Below are 21,618 nucleotides of genomic sequence, written 5' to 3' on the forward strand. Positions count from 1 at the left end.
AGAGAGAGAGAGAGAGAGAGAGAGAGAAAGCTGGGATTTCATCAATATAATGAACTTCTGATATGGAAATTCTCTTTATCAATGTAGATCAGTAACTTTTTTGTGACTCATTCTTTGAGTGTTGCCTGGGATGTTGAGGTTAAATGATTTCCCAATTCTCACAAGGCTAGTATATGTCAGAGGCAGAACTTGGCCCCAGATCTTCCTGACTCAGGAGGCTGCCCTTTGATCCACTGTGCTATGCTTCCCCTCTATCTATATTACCTTAAAAAAGGAACGTGCCTAAGATTTCCATTCTGCTACTGCTTGTGGCCCTTACACATATGTATTCTCCCAATGTCACCCATCCCAAACCTTTGTGCACATTTTGTATCCTGGAAGCACAATGTCCCTTTGGCTACTTCCTTCCACAAAATCTTTCAAATGCTAGTTATATAAAGGTGAAATAAAATCCAAAAACCCAATCATCACCAATGAGTATCATTTCTATGATAATTAAGAGATGTCACTGATTCTTTAGCTGGATTCCTGCTTTTAAGACATTTGAAGTTTCTGCTATCATTGACTTTGAATGTTTTCACCTAATTACTCTTCATTTAGCTATTAAGTACCAAAGTTGAGACTTTGGGTAATGGGATGAGTAAGGAAAACCAGAAGTATAAAACATGGCCCCTGTTCTCAAGGACTTCTAGGCTATGAACAGTCAAAGGTCAAGGGGGAAAAAAAAGATACCTCAAAGCACATGAGTAATGTAAAGATGAGGATTAAAACAATCACTCTGAGTTTAGAGGATGGAGAGATTGCTGTGATGGGGTACCTGGGGTCTAAATCAATTTGTAAAACCAATTTGTAAAATCAATCTGTGCAGTTGTAACTGCAATTTGTATTGTAAAATTGTAATCTGTAAAATCCCTTTCCCAGCCTCAAACTCTGCCCCTTCCCCCTATCTGCACTTGGCCTAGGCAATACCTTGTGACTCCTTTGTTCTTACTTAATGTCTTCATGTCTCCTCTGGTCTGGCCCAAATCTCATCTAAACTATCTATGCATTAAAGTCACAAGTTCCTCTCAGTCAGCTCTAACCTTTATCTATGCACTGAGGTCCCTTCCCTCCATCCCGTCAGCCCTGACAATGGCAGCCCTACTCTTTAAAAGAAAAAGCCTGTACCCCTCTCACTAGCAGGTCCCCTAAAGGGACTCTTGCCTGCTTCTTATAGAAGCATAACAATAAACTTCTACAACTCTCACTCCAATTAAGCCTGAGACCTTGAATTCTTTCCAGATGCTATTGCAGGTTTTCTGGTCTTGGATAAGATCAGAGTTCCTGCTGAACCTATTGGGAGCTATCCCTCATCAGCTGGACTGAAGTGAGCAGAGAAGACATCGCAGAGAGGAAAACTTAGCAAACCTTGGAAAATGATGCCAGTGTGAGCTCTGTGAGCTAGGAGTGACTTGAGCTGGTCTTTTGAAGGATGATTAAAATTCATATAAATTGTGGATAGAGTACTGGCCCTAGAGTTAGGAAGATCTGAGTTCAAATATGACCTTAGACACTTAGTAGCTGTGTGAACCCGGGCAAGTCACTTAACCCTGATTGTACCCCTCTCTCCCCCCCAAAATTATGCTTAAGAGGAGAGCAGGACAATGTCACAAACCACAGCACTGAAGCTAGAGAATACAAGATATCTTGAAGGGCAATAAATGAACCAGTTTGGCTGGAGTAGACCATTTGTGTACAGGAATAACAAGAAAAAAACCAGAAAAGTAGATTGTAGAATGTTTTGAATACCAGATTGAACAGTATAGACTTCTTCCTGTAGGCAAGGCAGTACCATTGAGGGCTTTTAAGTAAGGTAATATGATATGACAAAAATTAGATATTTTAGGAATCTTAATCTGGTGGGAATATATAGAATGGGTTATAAAGAGAGAGAAAATTCAAAACAATGAGTTAGGAATCAGGGGGCCACTTAAGCAGTTAAGACCATAAGAAAATATCTGTAGGAGAGAGGAAGTATTTTAAATGAGAAGTATTGACAAATATGAGAGACATTACAAAGTCCAAGGACAGATTGTGGGATATGGAGATTGAAAACATGGTTGGAGCCCAACCATCCTATCTTCATATGAGAAAATAGACCCAGAGATATGAAGTGATTTGCTTATATTTACATAAGTAATATGAATTTGGTGACTGATTGGATGAGAGAGATGAAGGTGGAAGACTAAGGGCAAAAGACAAACCAAAAAATCACCATTCAAGCCTAGGTGCCTGGAAGAACCAGAATTCATACCCTGAGGAAATCACTTGAAACTGGAGATGTTTAGCCTGAAGAAAAAAAAGACTAAGATGTTAATGATGTCTGTTTTCAAGTATTTGAAAAGTTATAAGATATAAAATGGACTAGGCATTTTCTATTTGTCCCCGGAGGCAGAAGAAGGGAAGGAAGTAGCAAAAATGCAAATTTAGACTTAGCGTAAGGGAAAAGACTTCCTAACAGTTAGAGCTATCCAAAAGTGTAATGGCCTACCTTGAGATGTAATGGATTGCCTGGCCCTTACTGAATGGAGGTCTTCAAATAAAGCCAAATCCTCCAAATAAACCAGAAGCTCCTAGGGGACAAGACCACTTCTACCCTATACCCTAGAACAGCACTTTGTTTATAGAGGAAGTCAATAAAAGCTTCTTGAATTTTGTCAGGGGAACACTTTTTTCACCTAAGAGGCAGATGAACACACAAGTTGATGTGCTCTGACTTTTCTTATTCATAAGCAATGTGGGAAGATCATTTGCAAGTTTTCCAGACATCTTTAAGCTTCAGTAATTTGAATGATCTGTAAATTCGTAGTATGGGTAGTCAAGCCCCAACTTTCCTCCAACCACCTTCCCCCCCTACCATCTCCCACCTCCCCATCCTGGGCAAGTCATGTCTAGGATTTTGCTGAAATTATTCATAGAGGATTTAATTAATATAGTAAATACCTTCCTCCTGCCCTTTTTGATTTAAAGTATAGCTCTTTACCACTCAAATTGTCCATTTGTTGTCTCATTCTTGTTATATGACCGGCTCGCCTCCCTTTCCAGTTACACATAACCTCAATGATGTCTTTTCCTCACATGCAAGTAGTCATTAGTGATGTGCTGTGGCCTGCTTGCCCCTATCAGAGTACAAAACATTGTTTTTAAGATAATAAAGTATTTAGGGAACTAATACTAGAACAAGAACAACTGATTTTTGGGCTATTTCTTCCACTTAACAAATGCTTTCTTTTTTGTCTTTTTGAAGGGGGGAGGGCAGGGCAACTGGGGTTAAGAGACTTGCCCAAGGTCACACAGCTAGTAATTGTTAAGGGTCTGAGGCTGGATTTGAACTCGGGTCCTCCTAACTCCAGACTCGGTGCTCTATCCATTGTGCCATCTAGCTGCCCCTTGAGTTTGTACTTTAAAGAATGAGTAGCATCTTTACTGTTATTAAGTCCTCTACATTATCTCATTTGATCCCTCTTAACAATCTTATGGAGACAGGTAGAAGTATTATCCTCATTCTACAGACAAGGAAACAGACTAACAGTGACTTTGCTCAGGTATTCTGATTCTAAAATGGAAAGCTTTTCCTGATAAACCACAGCTATCTTATAACAGTCAAAACAAAAGAAATTCACCAGCATACCCACCTGCTGGAAGAAAGTAAGTTCGTAACAGCATGCACTAATACCCAAATATGGTGGTGGGGGTGGGGGTGGGGGCTCTGAGCTGTGGCTGTCTCTTAGGAATTTAGCCTCTTCCCTTCCTCTCACCACAAAGGAACTTTGCCTCTCATTCTTTTTCTTCTTTCTACCCTCCCTTCACATACTATTTACATTAGAAGGGATGGAGAAAAACATTATAATGACACATCTGAAGTGTTACTTTAAAAAATGTAGTAGAAAGCATATATAAAGACCTCAAGAATGCAGCCCACCTCAGCTTGCTTTCTTCTTCACAGAGACAGTTTTTCTGCAGTCATTAATCTGACTGGTTGGTAGCAATGGAGAACTTGAATGGGTGGTAGTTACCTCTCCAAGAGAATGAGAACTTCTTGAGGGCAGGGCCCATCTCTTCTATAGTTCTATGTAGAAGATTCTGCTTACTGTAGGTGCCCAAATTAAAGTTTTGTTTGTTTTTAAGGTGAACAACAGAAAACTAAAGATACACTAGATATAGGGGAAAAACATATGGAAAAAATCTGGTAGATTTACAGATTGATCCAACAGTTGGCTCAGAACAGATGAGACAGAGAGGAACTATAGACAGAGACAATCTGGCATCTCTAAACAACAACAAAATATAAGCTTCTTAAAGGCAGAGTCTGCTCTGAATTCCCATTGCCAAGTACCGGGCTTGTCTTATTGAAGGAATGAATGAAAGTAGTGTTGTGGAAATAAAACTGAATTGTTTTTTGGAGGGGGGAAGGCTGGGCAATTGGGGTTAAGTGACTTGCCCAAGGTCACACAGCTAGTAAGTGTTAAGTGTCTGCAGCCGCATTTGAACTCAGGTCCTCCTGATTCCAGGGCCAGTGCTCTATTCACTGTGCCACCTAGCCACCCAATAAAACTGAATTTGTCAGAAGATTCAGATGTACTGTATTCAAGACCTAACATTAGGGTATCTACCCACTGCAGGTGTGGACAAATCACCTAATCACTTTAAACTTCAGCGTTCTCACCTGTAAAATGGGCAAAATATTTGTACTTTCACATAGGGCTTTTCTACTGCCTACCTCCACAGGACTATTTGGAAGATCAAATGAGATAAGATCAGGGACTTCACAAAAGTAAAGATATTACTTATATAAGCATGGACAATGAGAACACTATGCCTGCTTAATTTTTAAAACCAACAAAGTAATAATTAAAATGATAAAATAGCCTTACTTAAAAACAGAAGCTATTGATATATTTCTCCTTACTGGACAGTTAACGTATTTGCCACATAGCATATCCTACTGCCCTCATACTCAGGGTAGCCCAGAAAAGTCAAGCAGTCAGGATTCTGATCCTGATTCTGATGCTAACAAATGTGACCTTGGGTATATCATTCATGTGACTGGAGATCTACAAGGTAAGGACACTGAATTGGAGGATCTTGTAAGTTGCCATCGTTCTATCTAGATGATATATACAACTACTAAACGCTGTATGAATGTGAGCGATGGTTTTTATTGAGTGTGTATAGAAAAGACCATTGTAAGAGCAAGATTACAAAAGTGGCCATGTTCCTGCCCCTTCTGAGCTAGCTGTTGGGCTGTGGTCACTGAGAAATTAATTTCTATGAATATGTCATGCAGCTTCATAGGCTGCTCCTTACCTCCTGCCATGTACATTTTAATCCAGAGTTTTTGGAAAGAAACAAATGACTCTCTAATGGTAGAATTACAGTTGCCCAAAGGCAAAAAGAAATGGTTTGGGGCCAGTGGTTGTCTATTCTGCCTACTCATAAGACCAGTTACTGAGCTAGTCTTATAATTACCATCCTCTCCGATTACACAAACGATTGCGGGTATGGTTTCTGAAAAATATAGAGTGGTATGAGACCAAATGCTCTCTAAGTCAGCACACAATGCAAGTTGGAACTTGAAAATGCCAAAATAGTCTGGGACACTCACTGAGTGGGACTCATGGGCAACTGATTAGATTTGCCCTTTAAAAAGAGTGTGTGTGTGTGTGTGTGTGTGTGTATCTAGAGAAAGAGAGCAGCATTAAATAAAATTTTGAATTCACTACTAAAATGCTACATGGACCAGGATGAGAAAGAAGAGGGAGGTTGTGTCCTCCCTTTGGGTCTCCCCCCTCCCTCCATGTTCTTCTCTCTTATGTGGCTATACCAAATGACTAATTCTCCCCCACACAACTGTGGTCACAGTGGCCCACATAATCTGTGAAAGAAAGGGAATAAATCTGACATTTCAAAGGCATACACATCACTGATAGCTTCACGGCCCTCTTGCTTAAGGAAAGAAGAGAGATGAGAATAGAGCCAGAGTTTTTTTTCTCCCTGGGCAAGGCAGGATTGCTCAGCATCCCTTTTCTCTTTTTCACACATATACAGGAGAGAATTAGATGAACTAATTCTAATACTCTGACAAAATCAGCATAGTTTAAACCACAAGTTCTTAATCTTTTTGTGTCATTGATCCCTTTGACCATCTCATGAAACCTATAGACCCTTTCTCAGAATATTTTAAGATACATTAAAGTATACAGAACCCAATTATGTTGAAATAAAAATGTAATTTTTTTCCCACCCAAGTTCACAGACTCTCTAAAATCTATCCTTAGACCCTGTGGGGGGGCCCTGGACCCCAAGTTAAGAAACCCTTATTTAAGTTGTTTTGTCCTTTTAATCTATAATCACTAAGTAAGAGATTTGAAATAGATAACCTAAAAAATCAGTTTACCCCCAAGTCCCAATCAGCAGTATATAAAGGAATGTCACTGTTCTTGAAAGTATCCGGATAAAAGAGTATACAAACCATTCCCATTTAAATGGAAAAAAAATTCAAAGCACATGACCTGCTATGGAAGGTAATATAACATTGCCTTGATATATATGAGGGGTGGTACATTAAACAGAATTAAGGAAAAGCACATGGCATGTTTTCCCCACTTTTTGTTCTTTATTTTACTTCCCCAGCCATCATATTACAGACAAAAACTTATAGTTTTCTTTTATGAGACATTTCTACTTCTAACTAGTATTTTTTCATTGGCTGATGTGTCTTTTGTGTTCTTAGAGAATCTTAAAGAATTAGTTGGAGAGGGGGAAACCTCCGTGCTCCATCCCCATCTGCTTTTCATCTTAACAATAAAATTTAGTGGCCAGCAGCCTTGCAAATTTCATCAAAGGGGCTTAAACTAAAAAAGGATGGCAGAGAAAGAATTGTCAATGTATGTTACCAAGTTAAATACCCTCCTGAGTAGCTTCATTGAAGGGAGAACAGCTGAAACACCCAGAAATTTATAAGAGCCAAAATATTAAGAAAGGAGCCAGGGTCAAAACTCATCAATTCAAATATCTTATACACAGAAACCCAAAACTTAGGGCAACAATAAATAATAATAATAATAACTAGCTAGCATTTATATAGCATTACGTTTTGCAAGATTCTTAATGGAAATGATTTTATTTGATCATTATAGCAACCCTGTGTAGCAGGTGTTTTTTATCCTCATTTTACAGATGAGGAAACAGACTGAGAGGTTAAATGATTTGCCCATGGTCACACGTTTACAAATATCTGAGAAATGAGAAAGAGGAATGAGAAGTCCCAATGCAAAGAGGCAAAGTTGACCTCATAGGTAATACCAAGATTTGTTGGAGTGAAACCTGTAATTGGAATATGGTTCTGAATTTGAATACATAATTCAAAAGAATCAGAATAGGTCTATTCATATGAGGAAATCAAGAGATCAGAAATGGGAAAAGATGGTAGAGAATATTTGGGAGAAGGTAAATGGAGGGAGAAAAAGAAGTGACTTTGTTGTCTCTGTACATTACAAAAAAAGACAGAAAAAAGGAAATAGATGAGGAGCCTGGCATAGAGGAATGATGTAGCTGTAATGGAAGATTTCACCTATCTAGACATGTGCTGGAACTCTCTGCCAAAAGCAGAGGAATGAATAATTTTTAATTTGCCTTAATAGCTCCATTCTTCAAAAGGTGGAGAAATAAACTATAGACTGACTCTGATTCTCAGGAATGAAGGAGCTGGTTTCTAAGGTTAAAACGAGAATCCTTGAAGATAGTGACCATTCTGTCCTAGAATTTATGACAGAAAAGTAAAGTAAACCAGTCTTACATGACTCCTAGATATTGTTAACAACAAACGACAATTTCAAAGTAGATGGATAGGTAGATGCCTTGGAACAACATGTTTCAGGGAAGGTCAATCTCAAGAAAAAAATTCTGAAGACAAAGGGAAACAATTCTAGAGGGGAGGAAAAACAGGAAGTGCCTGATGAGACCAATGTGACTGCACAAGGAACTCACTAACCAACAGATTTTTAAAAAGAAATGTAAAGCGGATGGAAGCAAGAGCAAGTAACAAAAGATGAATATAAAAATAGTGACAGGAGTGTTGAAACTCCTGAACTGAGCCTGGCTTGGTCAGTCATAAGGTTTGTTGCTGTTTGTTTTGTCTATTCTGCATTTAGTTATGGAGGGACCAAATGTGAGAAATGAAAGAAAAAATAGGACCCATTGCTTGAGCTGTATGGGATGAAATTAACTGACAGGGGTGAGAAAACAGAACTGCTCAATATTAATTTTGTCTCAATTTTCTTGGCCAAAAAGAATTCATATAATGGAGATGTTAAAGCAAAAATAACTAACAGGGAATTTAATATCCAAGATGAAAAAATCTAGAGAAATAGCAAGAAAATCAATATAAATCAATAAACTGGAAGGAACAGCAAGTTGTACAGGGTAGATTTGTAGTTTTATGTGCAATCATCTTTTTTTTTCATTGAACTGTGCTATGAAAATGCTTGTTTTGTTCTGTGAATTGAAAATAAAATACATTTTTAAAACATAAAAAAGAAACATAAATACAAGAAGCATAAACAAAAACTTATTTTAAAAAGTAAAAGAAAATGAATGTAAGTAACCAGCAACTAGGAGACAGAGTAACCTTGATTCTGAGGCTTGGTTCTAGCCTGGTCATGAGTTTCTTCTACATTTCATTTAGGAGCAGAAACCCTTCTCAAAGCATGAGCTCCAAAACAAAATCCTGAGAGACTTGGGCCTAGGCTAGAACCATGCCTTATACTGATTTTATGGCTGTCTCTCTAGATTCCTGACTCATTCTACGGTGACCTCTAGAAATAGTGCAGTTCTTACTCCTCCCTGGTCTCTGGTAATGTTCTCAGTTTCTGGACTGTCCTCTTGCTCTGCCCCTTGGATCCGGTCTTGTTGAGTCATGCTTGGCCACAGCCTTAGTGGACCCCTCCTTGCCCTGACTGTAGCAGCCAGGAGCCCCCAGGCCACCTCAGAGCCCCCCAACTTTGGTTTTCCTGGTCTCTATACCCTGTCTTCATGCCATTCTCTGCTACCACCAGAGAAATCCCTCGGGCATAACAAATCAAGACATTCTCCTCAGGTCTAATGATTGGGAGTAGTTTCTGTGCCATCCTCAGAACCAGTGGAAGATGCTGCATATGGTGAAAGGGAAGGAAAGGGACCTGTTGGCTATTGCTAAAAGAGAAAAGAACAAATGTACACACACACTGACCTGTTCCCTGGAAATACTACTCTACTCTCCCTTTTTCTACATATCCTTCAAGTTGCATGATGTCCATCTCCATAACTTGACTTTTCTCCTATAAGGCTGCCCGTTATACTAATCTTAACTGGGTTTAAAAACAAAAAACAAAACAAAACTTTCGTGCTAGGGACACAGGCAATCCAATTTGTCCTGCTCCCTGAATTCCTCTAGGGATGAATGACTACTGCTTGTAAAGAGCAAAGACCCTCTTAGATTGAAATGGCAATAGGACTTCTGGAGAACAGATTGGCAGGAGAAGGGAATCAAGCTACTGGTGGGGCTACTATAGTCAGGCAGCCAAGTGCTAGTATTTAGAAAGAAGGGGGCTGGGGCAGGGAGAGAGGGAGCCTGGATCAGATGGAAGAAAGATCCTACTGCACCAATGGGCCCAGGGCCTCCCTCTGTATAATATTGGACCTCTCTTTCACTCTCTGCTTCTCTCCCGTGGGACCATTGCCAACATGTTTACAGAAGCCACTAGAAGAAGCAAATTCTCCTCGGGTGAGCTAGTAATCAAGGCTCCCTAGGGCTTCCATGTGAGTCATCTACATTTGGCTATTTTGACTTTTGTTCTGAGCTCAGCAGCTAAGGGACTTCTCCTATTTAACAGTTTGGGGGTTCTCTTCCTCATCTGTGTCTCCTTGGGCTCCTGGACCAAATACACTGGTCCCATGGCAGAATCTTGTGCAGGATGGATATTTGTAGGAGAGGCAATCTCAGTCTGTGCTAGGGGGGAAGAAAAGGGGTGAACCAAGGCATTGGCTGGAGCTATTAATATGACAAAGGTCATAAGGTTATGATTGAGGCCTGCAGGAGACTCCATAAATAGGGCATACATCTGATGACATGGGAGTCTTCCTTCTGCTGGCACTGGGAGGAATTCACACTTAGGGAAGTGAGCAATTGCCCTCTACTTCTTATGATCTTGATATGACACTTTCTAAAAAAAAATTATGATGTGAATGGACAATAAAAACTTAGGAAATGCCATTATTGTTTAGACCAATGGTCCACAATAGTCACTCTGACAGGAGTATCAAGGAAAATTTTGCAAAAATTTGTTCTTTGTTCTATTTATCCCCAAACATTTCTCCCTTTCCTTAATGTCAGAAATAAAATAGAAAGCTTTGTAAAGCACAAACCCACAGGTATATTCGGAACACTGCGTACTGCTCTGGCCTGTACAAGAAAGACTGCTCAAATGATCAAAGTAATGCAGGGATTTCTGTATGTGAATAAATGAAGACAATCAGAGTTTCAGGTTGAAGAGAATGGAAAGCTGCAACCTTAAGGTATGGAAAACTATGGTGGTAGATATGGCATAAAGGGCATCAAGAATGTAAATTTAGGTTTGTTCCCTCAACAGTAGATTATAGAATGAAGAGAACCCCTGAAAAGTTTGAAAGTGTCAACCTGAAGGCAAAAGAGAACAGTTCTGTTATAAAGGACATTTAAGGAATTTGTTAGTCCTAAGAGGTGGTACGGGGGAAATCATTAATAATTTCATAAACATGTGTTGGATTTACCCATAAATATCATACCTCTTGAATGATTAAATAAATTATGGTTTGTCTTGAGAAGCACATGCACACTGAATTGAAAGAAGTCTTCTGAGTCGGGAAGATTTGGATTAAATAAAGTCCTACCTTTCTTATATACTAGCTATGTGACCTCGGGCAAGTCACTTAATTTTTCCAAGCCTCAGACAATTCTCTAACGACTATAAACTGCAGAGAAGGACCCAATAGAGGTTGGCAAAAGGAGTTTCTCACTAGGAGCCCCCTACACCAGTGTAATCATGGAGCTGGTTTTAAAAAAAAGTTAATGTTAATTCGATGAGCTATCATCATACCATTAAGACTGATGAATACGAGGAATCTGGAAAAGACTTTTATGAAAGAAAGCAAAGACAAAAAAATATAACTAACAATAGAATGCATGCCTCTGTAAACTGTCTTCTGGACTTCCTCACCCTCTACCTCTTCAACCTGGACACTAACTCCTGGAATTCACACATTGGTAATCCCAATGGCCTCTTCCTCTGAATGAATACCTCCTCACAGAACTTCCTTTGAAGGACAGCACCCTGGGCCATGCATGCTGTCATTCCTGTACAGACTGTGCCTCACTTTCTCCCCTCTGCTCCCTTGTGAGATTTCTACCCCCACCCCACCCCACACTCTTAAAGTTTCTCTTTATGTATTGTCTTCCTATATTGGATTGCAAGCTTCTAGAGAGCAGGGACTATGTATTCTGTTTGTATTTGTATTTCCAATGCTTCGCACAGTGCCTGGCACTTAGTAAGTACTAAAAAAAACCAAACTGTTGACTGTTGTTGACCCCCAAAATGGAGGGCACATAAACTATGTCCATGGAAGAGGAAAAGGGAATGAGAAGAAACAGTGAATTCTGATGGGAATATCTTGAAGAAGTGAATGAAAAGTCATACTTTCGGTTGAAATTAACTTAAATGTCAGTAGTTACTAAGCAAGTTTAATGGGCTATACTGAGGCTCAACATTCAGTTTTTAAACAAAGGGTTTAATCATAAAAATTATTTTACAAGATGATTCCTTCCCTTTAAGGAGTCTGGAGTGCTGCCTGAACTGATTACTTCACTTTAGGCAGCAATCTGCAGTGACTCCTGCCTTAAACACTTTCTAAACTCGTGACCTTGTATTTGCCCAAGAGGAGGCTCCTCTGCCATTTTCTGGTCCAGGCCTGTCTGGTGGTAGCTTCCTGGAGTTTGTCCTTTGTTGACACAATCAATCACTTTTGTTACCTGAGAGGCTTATCTGCAGAGCCATTAAACTCTCTCTTCTGGATCATTTTTTGCCAAAGTGGAAAAAGTTAGACCATACTGTTGGCTCTGGGGCGCTTACATGAGTTATATTTCTTCAAGGCTTATTAATTCTTAACCTGTCTCTGGTCCACACTAATTTCTAACCAGGACAAAATATTTCCCCAATCCTACATAGTACTTTCAGTTTTCTTTTCTTCTTAAGCCACATTTTGATGTAGATCCTTGTCAAAAGCTTTTTTTTTTTAAACACAAATATTCTTTTCCATGGATTTTTCTTTATCTGTGTATATTTCCCTCAAGTAACTCTCAATAATTATATTAAATTTCCTTTTCTTTTCATGAGGTAATAAAATCAAGAAAAATCCAGTTGAGTCTTGAATGTCCAGCCCACTTCAGTTTTTAACTATACATATTTACAACAATGCATATTTCATCATTCCAGACAAAAGTCTCCAAATTTATTAATTATAAATTAAACTGAATGCTAGTTCTATTTTTTTTTAGTTCTAAATTTTTTGGATATATTGAATTAACCTGGAAGGGAAATACTTATCTATTGGCTCACCAACCATGCCTTCTCTGTGCCTATGTATTGGCTTTTGTAGTATATATAAATACCTTTGTTTTGTATCCATGGATAAATATGTCCTTGAGGGGTGAAACAGTCAGTGTGGATCTGCCCATACACCTGTCACTATTTGTGCTATGAGATGATGACATGACCCCAGATTTTTTCCATGAGGAAATTTCCCTCCTCGTCCAAAAGATGCCCAGGAGAGCTCCAAAGCTCTTTTTGCCTCAAAGTCCTTTCATTCACACTGGAGCCTTCTGGGAGTCCCAGTTTCTCTCTCATTCTGTGTCTTTTCCCCTGTGTCCTCCCCATCTTTTCAGCTCTGCTAAATATACTTGTGGGATGTTACCCACCACAAATGGCATTCACCATTACTGATTATTATTAAAGTCTAGAAGATCTTACCTAGAGTTCTAAAAAGCTAGCAAAGCACTTTGCTAATGGCCTTTAATTTTATTGCCACCATGTGCTAGCAGGGGAGCTTTTATGAAACAGACTGGTACACTGGAGACTTGTATAAACAGAAAACATGCCAGTAACTCAATAATTCACATTTCTAAGAAAATAAGTAAGTTATTTATTAACCAAAAAAATTTTTTTTAAGTGAAAGGAATCCCTTATATAGAGAAACTATACAACATGATATTTAAAGCTATTGACTTCATTTGCATTTACTGTTGTCATTTTATTATATCTGAAATTCATACAGTACTTTTAAAATTACAATTCCCACCCCACCCCCAAACTTAACCTCCCTTGAACCTCCTAGCAACCCTGTTAATTATGCTAGGTACTTCAGAAACTACTTTTTCTCATTTCAATGAGGAAAATGAGGCTCAGAAAGGTTAGAATCATCCCTCTGCCCAAAGGACTCTTTTCATTGTCTGAGAGGGGTCTGGGAATAAAACAATGCTTTCAAACTATTCTCTCTCAGCACTGTCAGAAAGATTCAAAAATGATTTCCTCAACAAATCTCCCTTTGACTGAATTACTTTAGAGATATACTCACTGATAAGTTAGAAGTTAGCCTGCTCTCTCCAGGGATATCCACACCCTCTGTTTGCACTGATGTAGTTCTCTCTCCCAGGGCAATATGGTGGGTAGCAAGAACATTGGACATAGACTTGGGAGACCTAGTTTGCTACTGGCTACCTGGGACTTTGTTTCCTCATCTATGAAATGAAGGATTTAGGCTAACCAATCTCCAAAGTTCCTTCTGGTTCTAGATCCAGGGGCTCACCATATACCTTTAGCCCCCCTCTAGAATTCTCCTTTCTATTTTCACAGCCTAAAATTCCTGTCTCTAGCTACATTCTAAATGGACACATTCCTTAATGGGTCACACCTAACCTCTTTTTATACATTTCATTTCTGACATTATCTAATATATAATGAACTCATTCATCTAAGCAAATATGACAAAATGTCTACAATACTAAGTTTCTTCAATTGTCTTATCTGGTTTAAGTGCTTAACCAAACATTTTGTTTGCTTGTTTATTTGTTTTCGGGTTTCCTCCATGACAGTAACATATATCACCAAACTTTTTCTCTCCCTCCTCTCATATCTCAGGGTCAACCTCAGAAAGAACTCTCAGTTATACTTTCCTTAGTTCATCTAACTTCTTCTATCCTAGGAACCTGGGAAAAATCTCAAATGCCCAGTGAGGGCTTGACCCTGCACACACCCATCTCTGATCTCCCAGTTCGGGGCACTGTTCTCTATGCCTAGAGTACTCTCCCTCTTCATCTCTACCCCCTGGCTTCCTTCAAGTCCCAGCCAAAATTCCACCTTCTATAGGAAGCCTTTCTCAATCCCCCTTAATTCTAGCATATTTTCCTCTGTTGATTATTTCTGATTTATCCTGGATATAGCATATTTGTACTTGTCTCTTTGTATGTTGTTTCCTCCATTAGACTCTATCCTGCTTGAGAGGAGAGACAGCCCAGTGCCTGACACATAGAATGCACTTAATAAATGTAGACTGACTGTGGCAGGAAAGCAGAGAATTGTGATTGTCTTCAGTATAGTAGGGAGAAGAGAGATACTCCTTCACTGCTATTTCTTCTCTATGACTCTGGACAATTCTCTTAATTTCTCTTCACCTCAGTTTTCTCATTTTCAAATTAGGGGCATTTATCCCACTTACCTGAAAGGGTAGATGTAAAAATGAAGTGAGATCATATGTAAATAACACTCTAGAAACCTCAAAACACCATCTAAATGTCTGCTACTACTACTGGCATTCATCCACTCTACTTACTTACTGGCACCAAGAAAATCATAATGGATGCAGAGAGGAGAAAAACAAACTTAATTTTTATCTGGGTTGGTTTTTTCCTCTGTCTGATCTTGGAATGGTCATGAATGCCATCTCCTTGTTGGGGAGATGCCCCTCCAGTTTCCAACAGAGATGATTTCACTAAGTTATAATGGAGATGACTCCTATCTTGTGAATTTGGTCTAACAATAAAATTAGATACTAGTCCCTCTACCCCAAAATTCATGCATTATTTACCCTGAATTACTGATATACTAGATCCTATGTAGATTGGGTAAGCCTTTTACTGTCACTATGCTTTAATTTTCTCATTTATAAAATGAAAAAGGTCACCAGTTTTCCCTAATTCACAATGACATTGAGAACTAACTCTTCAAAGCTGCTCCCAGAGGCCTCCAAAAGTAGGAATATCTTTTAATGGGCTCAACATTTTATCTGCACCGTTTCCTTGTTGGCAAGTTGTTTGGAAAGGAATGGACATAATAAACACAATGAAATATAAAATGAATGGAAAGACATGTCCCAAGTCTTCACTTCAATTGAACATCCAACTCTCAAGGGGTTTTTAATTCAGCAAAGATTTTAAAAATCAGTTTCGAATGGTGAGACAAGGACATTAAATAGCATGTTTATTCAATCACAAGTGGCCATATTTCTATCACATAAAATATGTATCTGCTTAATAGAAAGCATGCTATTTATGTGCCCCCCCCCCCAGTTTTGTTTCTTTGGCAAGTGTCATTTATAGTCTAACTATGAAGGCCCACAATGTCTTCAGTGGTCTCCTAAGTGAAAAATTCAGGCCAATTCCAGCTTATCTATTATTCACAATAGAACTACCATTTACCACCCAGTAATCTACAATAACATATCTTTCCTTTTCTACTCTATAATCAGGTCGGACCTTGTACTTGAAGGGGAAGGCAGGGCACAAAATAGTGGAGACTTAATGCCTTTTACTCTCTTATCTGAATTCACAGAAAAAAAACACTAATGATTGCTTAAGGTAGTGGTAGTTCTAGGTCATGGATACCTGTCTATGATGCTATACATTGAAAACCCTCTTTCATTTCTGAGAAGTCATTAAAGATGTTTCCTTTGTATTTATCAAGGTTTATCTAATCTCACTGTGAAATATCTCTCATATCATTGCTTTTCTTTGTATTCTCTCTGTTACTACTTTAGTCCAGGACATCAAAATCTCATGGCTGGATGGCCATGATTGACTACACAACCAGGTTCTCAGAAGTTATACCCCAGAAATTTATCCCCCAGGCTATATCCCACATGCTGTCAGATTAATCTTCTCTTCACTGCTCAACAGCCTTCAAGGATACCCTATTGTATATAGCAGTTGTGGCCCAACCTTAGAGTAAGAAAACCCCTTTTTAATATCAAAACATTTCCATGGAGCCACATGATATTATTATTAGCACCCACCGATTAAGAATATACACAATGATGTAACATTAGTGCATAGTGCACACAGATGGGGGTCAGATAATTAATAGCTTCCCAATGTTCTGTAGTCTGGTAACCACTGGCCTAAAGGGTAAAGTCAAAGTTCTCCATTGTTTTTCAATACTCTCTGTAATTTATCCTTACCCATCTAAGTCAACCTTGTCTCCTACTATTCCCCAACCTGAGCCCTCTGGAAAGATCATTAAGGTCATTGTTCAGCAAACACTTCATGTCTATGCTTCTGACCATTTTGTTTCAACTTCCCAACATTCTCTCTCCTTCTTCTTTTCCATCTAAATCCTGCTTGTTCCGTAATATTCAGCTCCGGTGCCACCTTCAGGAAGTCTTCTTTCTCAGTCCATTCCACTTCTACTCACATGTGCATCTAATCCTCCCCTGTATGAATTAGCCAATTCGTGTATGGCTTGTACCTTTAGTGAGATGCTAAATTTCTTGATAGAACAGGGACTACAGAGTTCTACTTTTATACCCCCTTCCCTTCCCTTCTCCCTCCCTCATTCTAGCATTCTGTTAGCCTATAGTAGGTTTTCTGTAATTACTATTGAAATGAATTACTGTCATTACTGAATCAGTATTTAAGAGACACAAAGGCCCTCCATAGTCCTAAGAACTTCAGAGTGGCGGTAGTTGTATTGAATTGCCATCATCAGTAGTAATGACTATTTCTGCTGTGTACATCAGAGCATCCCTAAGATGGGAGGAGGATTTCTAATATGTAATTTCATCATAAAACCCCATGTGAAATTTGATAGAACACGCCCCTCTTTAAAATGCCTCTCTCTAGAGCCAAACTGTAAGTAATAATTAGTGAATTGCATTGATGTTAGAATATCCTTATATATAACTCTTTAAAACCAAGAATTGGAATTGTCTTTTTTACAGTTCAGAGAAATTTACTGCCTTTTAAGAGACCCATTTTGACCAAGTCAATTTGATATTTAGACTTTAAAAAAAAATTGAACACTACAATAGGATTTTGCCTCCTGATTTTACTTAGACTGGTGTGATGTAGGGAAAACCACATCTAATTCTAAAATATATTAATATGTAAGGAGTCTGTAATTAAAAGATGGCAACCCATCTATGACTTAGTACTAGGGAGTTGCATGAAAAACATGGGGGATAAGTGACTTGCATAGGATCACAAGGTTGGCAAGTGTTATAATTAGAACTTGATTCCAGATTTTCATGATTCCAGGCCCATTTGGACACATGGTCTCTACCATCCTAACACGTCTCAAATGTATCCATAGCTGAACTCATCCACCATAGACCACGATCTCGCCACAGAATTGGAATCACCATTATAAAAATAACAGAATCAGTGAGCAAGCCTCTTGGAGAATTTCTTGGGATCAGGGAGTGTGAAAACCAGCTCTTAAAAATCACCTAAGTCTCTTTAGCTTTCACTTTGTGTTGTCTACCTTTGCTCTTAAAGTGGCCATGGACTGAAGACCACTTAGTAGATCCAACTGGACAAAGATGAAAAGAAACCAGTATCAGCAGAAAAGATAGGTAGGAAGAAAGCAACAGGGTAGGTAGAATAAAAAAATCGGAAGAAAATAATGTAGATAAACTTTTTTTTTAGATAGGAAGAAAGTAACAGATATGTAGCATGAAAAACAGGAAGAAAACAGATACAATAAAAAAAAGATGGTTACGAAGAAACAACATAGAGAAAAAATAGGTAAGGAAGAAAAAACTGATAGGATAAAAGAAAAAAAGGGAGAAAGAAAAGATAGAGAAAAAGATAAAGAAAAATAGCAAAAAGAAAAGAGATAAGTAAAAAAGAAAAAAGACAAAGAGAGACAGAAAACTTTTTTCCCTAGGGGATGTCACTGTCCTTAGGTGACAGGACTTTAGTAATCAAAAACGAAGGACTGGAGGAGCGAAAACTTACCTCAACTTCTGCCCAGCTGGCACTGCTATCTTATTAAGCCTCTCCATTTTTCTTTTTCTTTTCCCAATCACCGACTAGACCAAAAACCCTGCAGGGGCAACACTAGTCGGTCTTGACACTAATAGAAAACATCGGAGAACCTCTGGTTCAAGGAGCAGAGGATGAGCCCGGGGAGTCTAACCCGGGGAGTCTAACCTGGGGAGTCTAGCCCGGGGAGTCTAAGCCAGGGAGTCTAGCCGGGGGAATCTAGCCCGGGAGAGTGAATGCGAGTCCCGCCGGGAAAGCTCCGCTCCTACTCCGGGAGAAGTAAAACTCGCAGGAGCCCACAGGCGAGTTTCATGTTTCTACACAGTCATGTGATCTCATCAGCCTTGCCCACTCACTTGGCATTGTGTAAACTTTAATTCTGAAACTGATTGGGCATGCAAATTTTCCTCCAGTGGCCGGCCCTCCCTCCCTCCTTCTCTCTCTCTCTCTCTCTCTCTCTCTCTCTCTCTCTCTCTCAGCTGGGCACTGAGGCTCTGCAGCGGGAAATTTTGGAGGAGAAAGCGGGAGGGGGTCTTCTAGTGGAATGACTGAAAGGTCTTGAGTAGGAGGGGACCTATGGCCCAACTCCCTCATTTTACCGTGCCGACACCGAGGCTCACAAAAATCCAATGAGGCCGGAGCTTGCCAAGGTACTAAGTAGTAAAGCTGGAATTCTGCTAGATGTTTTCTTAAGTATATCTATATAAACCAATTCTCCCTTTATGTGCAGATGGTCTGTTTGCACTATCCTTGTTTTCCCCGAAGCTAAATAAACTTTCTAAAAACAATACAAAAAACAGATAGCGGTGATAGGAATTGTTCATGTAAGTAGCTTATTTAGCAAATGCCCCAGAGAGCTTTCTTAATTGGATTGCCCTCTCAGTATTCAAGATAAGTTAGGGGTTCTTCTCCTGGCTTGCAGGCAATGTATTGTGTTTTCCCTCTGATATCTGGATTGAAGTAGGTTAATTAGGTAGTGCTAGCTGTATGTTTCAAAGACAAAATTCCACTCTATGACCCCAAAGAAAACATTGAGCTCCCCCAAGCAAAGATATTTTTATGTCTCTGTGCAAGGGTGGGCATCTGCTCACCAGAATTGAATGGATGACACTTTTCCAAACTACCTGACCCTAAACACCTGGACACAGATAATAGGGCCCACTTCTGCCTACATTGATTTTAGTTTCTACCACCTGTGACAATGGCCCCACTTAAGGCTGGGCTGAAGACAGAGAGGAAGGGTTGGGGTGATGCTAACTTCCTTCCCTGGAAACAGAAATGGGGAAACTCATATAGCAGGATCTCAGTAGGATTGAGCCAGGATCCTTGGCTCTGAACCAGGGCTGGAGAAGGAAGGGGGTGGGTGTATAGGGATGAAGGGTTGAGAATTCTCCTTCATTTTACTCCTTCTGAAGGGGCGAAAAAGTCTTTTAGATCCCTACCCAACTCTTTTTCCAGGGGTGGGAGGATGGTTTGACTTCAAAAAATCATGGGGAGAAGGAAGGGGTAACAAGCATCCCTTTTCTATTTGGGGGCATTTCACCTTCAGACACAGGGTCATAGATTAAGAGCTAGATGAAACCTTAGAGGTCCTCATGTCCAACCCCCTCATTTTACAGATGAGGACATCGCTTATTAATTTTTTTTCTCCACATCTGCTTTGCATGCTTTCAGCTAAGAACATCTTACACTTACTATCAAGAGAGAGGACTCTCTCCTCTTCTAGTGATGAACGTGTTGTTGTAATATTCATTTTCTTTCTTCAGGACATGTTTCTGGAATTAAAGTGTGGGTAGGGGAGGAATTGTATTAAACTGAATTGCAGAGAGGAGGGTGAATGGAAAGCTTCTCTAAGAGAGTTTCTAATTCTCTTCAAGGCAACTTGGAAGCTCAGGCAGCCTTGCTTACTCACATCCAAACTGTGCCTCATTTCTTGTTGAACCAGAAGTTCAGGAGCACAGTGGCGTTTCTGAGGGGTGGATCCCTTGATTCCTCCCTAGGTTATCAGCAATAAAGAGGATTGACAACTCAAAGTTGCTAAACTAACCATCTCTGAACAGTCTTGCCCTCTCTCCTCCAATTGAAAAAAAAAAAAGATTGCTTTCACGTGGTTTGGGGGAAATACTGTCCTAAACTGTTGGAAATTTGTCAAGATGCTCTTTCAATGAAAAAAAAAACAACAACACAAAAATAGAACAGTGTTAAAGAAAAGCAGATAATAAGTTCTTTTAGGGCAGGGACTTTCTGCCAATAATTTACTATTATGCAATTCACCTGCTACATGGAGCCTCTGTTTCCTCATCTGTAAAATGAGGGGACAGGGTTAAGTGTATCTCCAACTTGTAGAATGGAGTGCTTGCTGGACTCTTAGAAGGTACTTAAATGCTCGTTGATTTAAACTGTTGACAAGAGGCATTATTAACTATACCTACTTGCATAATTTTTCTGAACAGCTTCTCCTCTCTCCTCTCTTTTTGATTCTTTGTTTTGAGATATGACTCTCTGGTAGGGCAGGAGGGTGGGATGTATTGGAAATGAAGTTTCATAAAAACAAAATACATCAATACACATTACTTTTAAAGAAATAAGACAGGGGTGGCTAGGTGGTGCAGGGAATAGAGCACCCACCCTGGAGTCAGGAGGATCTGAGTTCAACTCCAGCCTCAGACACAACACAAAAACTAGCTGTGTGACCTTGTACCTTCCAAAAAGCAAAAAAAAAAAAAAAAAAGACTAAGAAAGACTGTGCTGGGCTGAGCCCCACTGCTAAGTGTAGAGAGACAGAAAGCTGAATTTCAACTGAATCACTTTGAGAATCAGCCAGCCCCCTTAAACCAACTCCTCTGCTGAGCACCTGTAGAGGCAGCCTTTATTTCCCCAGAGAATGAAACCTGATACTGAAGGTCACACTTCTGCTTTTTATTTTTTGCCTTCATTTGTCTTTCTTATTTTTACTGTTATAAGTCCTGCTTGATGAAAATGAAAGTCTGAGTTTTCAAATCTCCAGTTAAGCATGGAATGGACTGTGTTAGAACATGAGTGAGTATCAATCACTGTGCCCTGTTGGCCATTGCTGCCATCTTTGATGATCATGAAATCATGAAAATGAAAATTAAAGACACCAGAAAATACACTTGGCAATCCCAAGGTAGTAGATCCAATATATACAGGTAATCAGCTCATGTTTCCATCTGAATAGGCTATGAGGCATATAATTCAATCCAATATTCATTGAACACCTTGTAAGTATACAA

General features: G+C 39.4%; 1 protein-coding gene across 1 annotated transcript in view; it reads right to left on the reverse strand.

Moving 5' to 3' along the window:
* The window catches only part of BLNK (B cell linker), a 111,302-nt gene extending 92,577 nt beyond the window's left edge, over positions 1-18,725 (reverse strand). The window contains exon 1 of the mRNA XM_069067106.1: positions 18,338-18,725. Within this exon, the coding sequence (XP_068923207.1) occupies positions 18,338-18,384 (47 nt within the window). The 5' untranslated portion in view covers positions 18,385-18,725. The remainder of the gene's footprint in view (positions 1-18,337) is intronic.
* Between the last annotated feature and the right edge of the window lie 2,893 nt (positions 18,726-21,618).

This window comes from Petaurus breviceps, unplaced genomic scaffold, assembly GCF_028583685.1.
Source record: "Petaurus breviceps papuanus isolate PSGF00001 unplaced genomic scaffold, PetGlider_PUasm1.0 90740, whole genome shotgun sequence".
Taxonomy (NCBI): domain Eukaryota; kingdom Metazoa; phylum Chordata; class Mammalia; order Diprotodontia; family Petauridae; genus Petaurus; species Petaurus breviceps.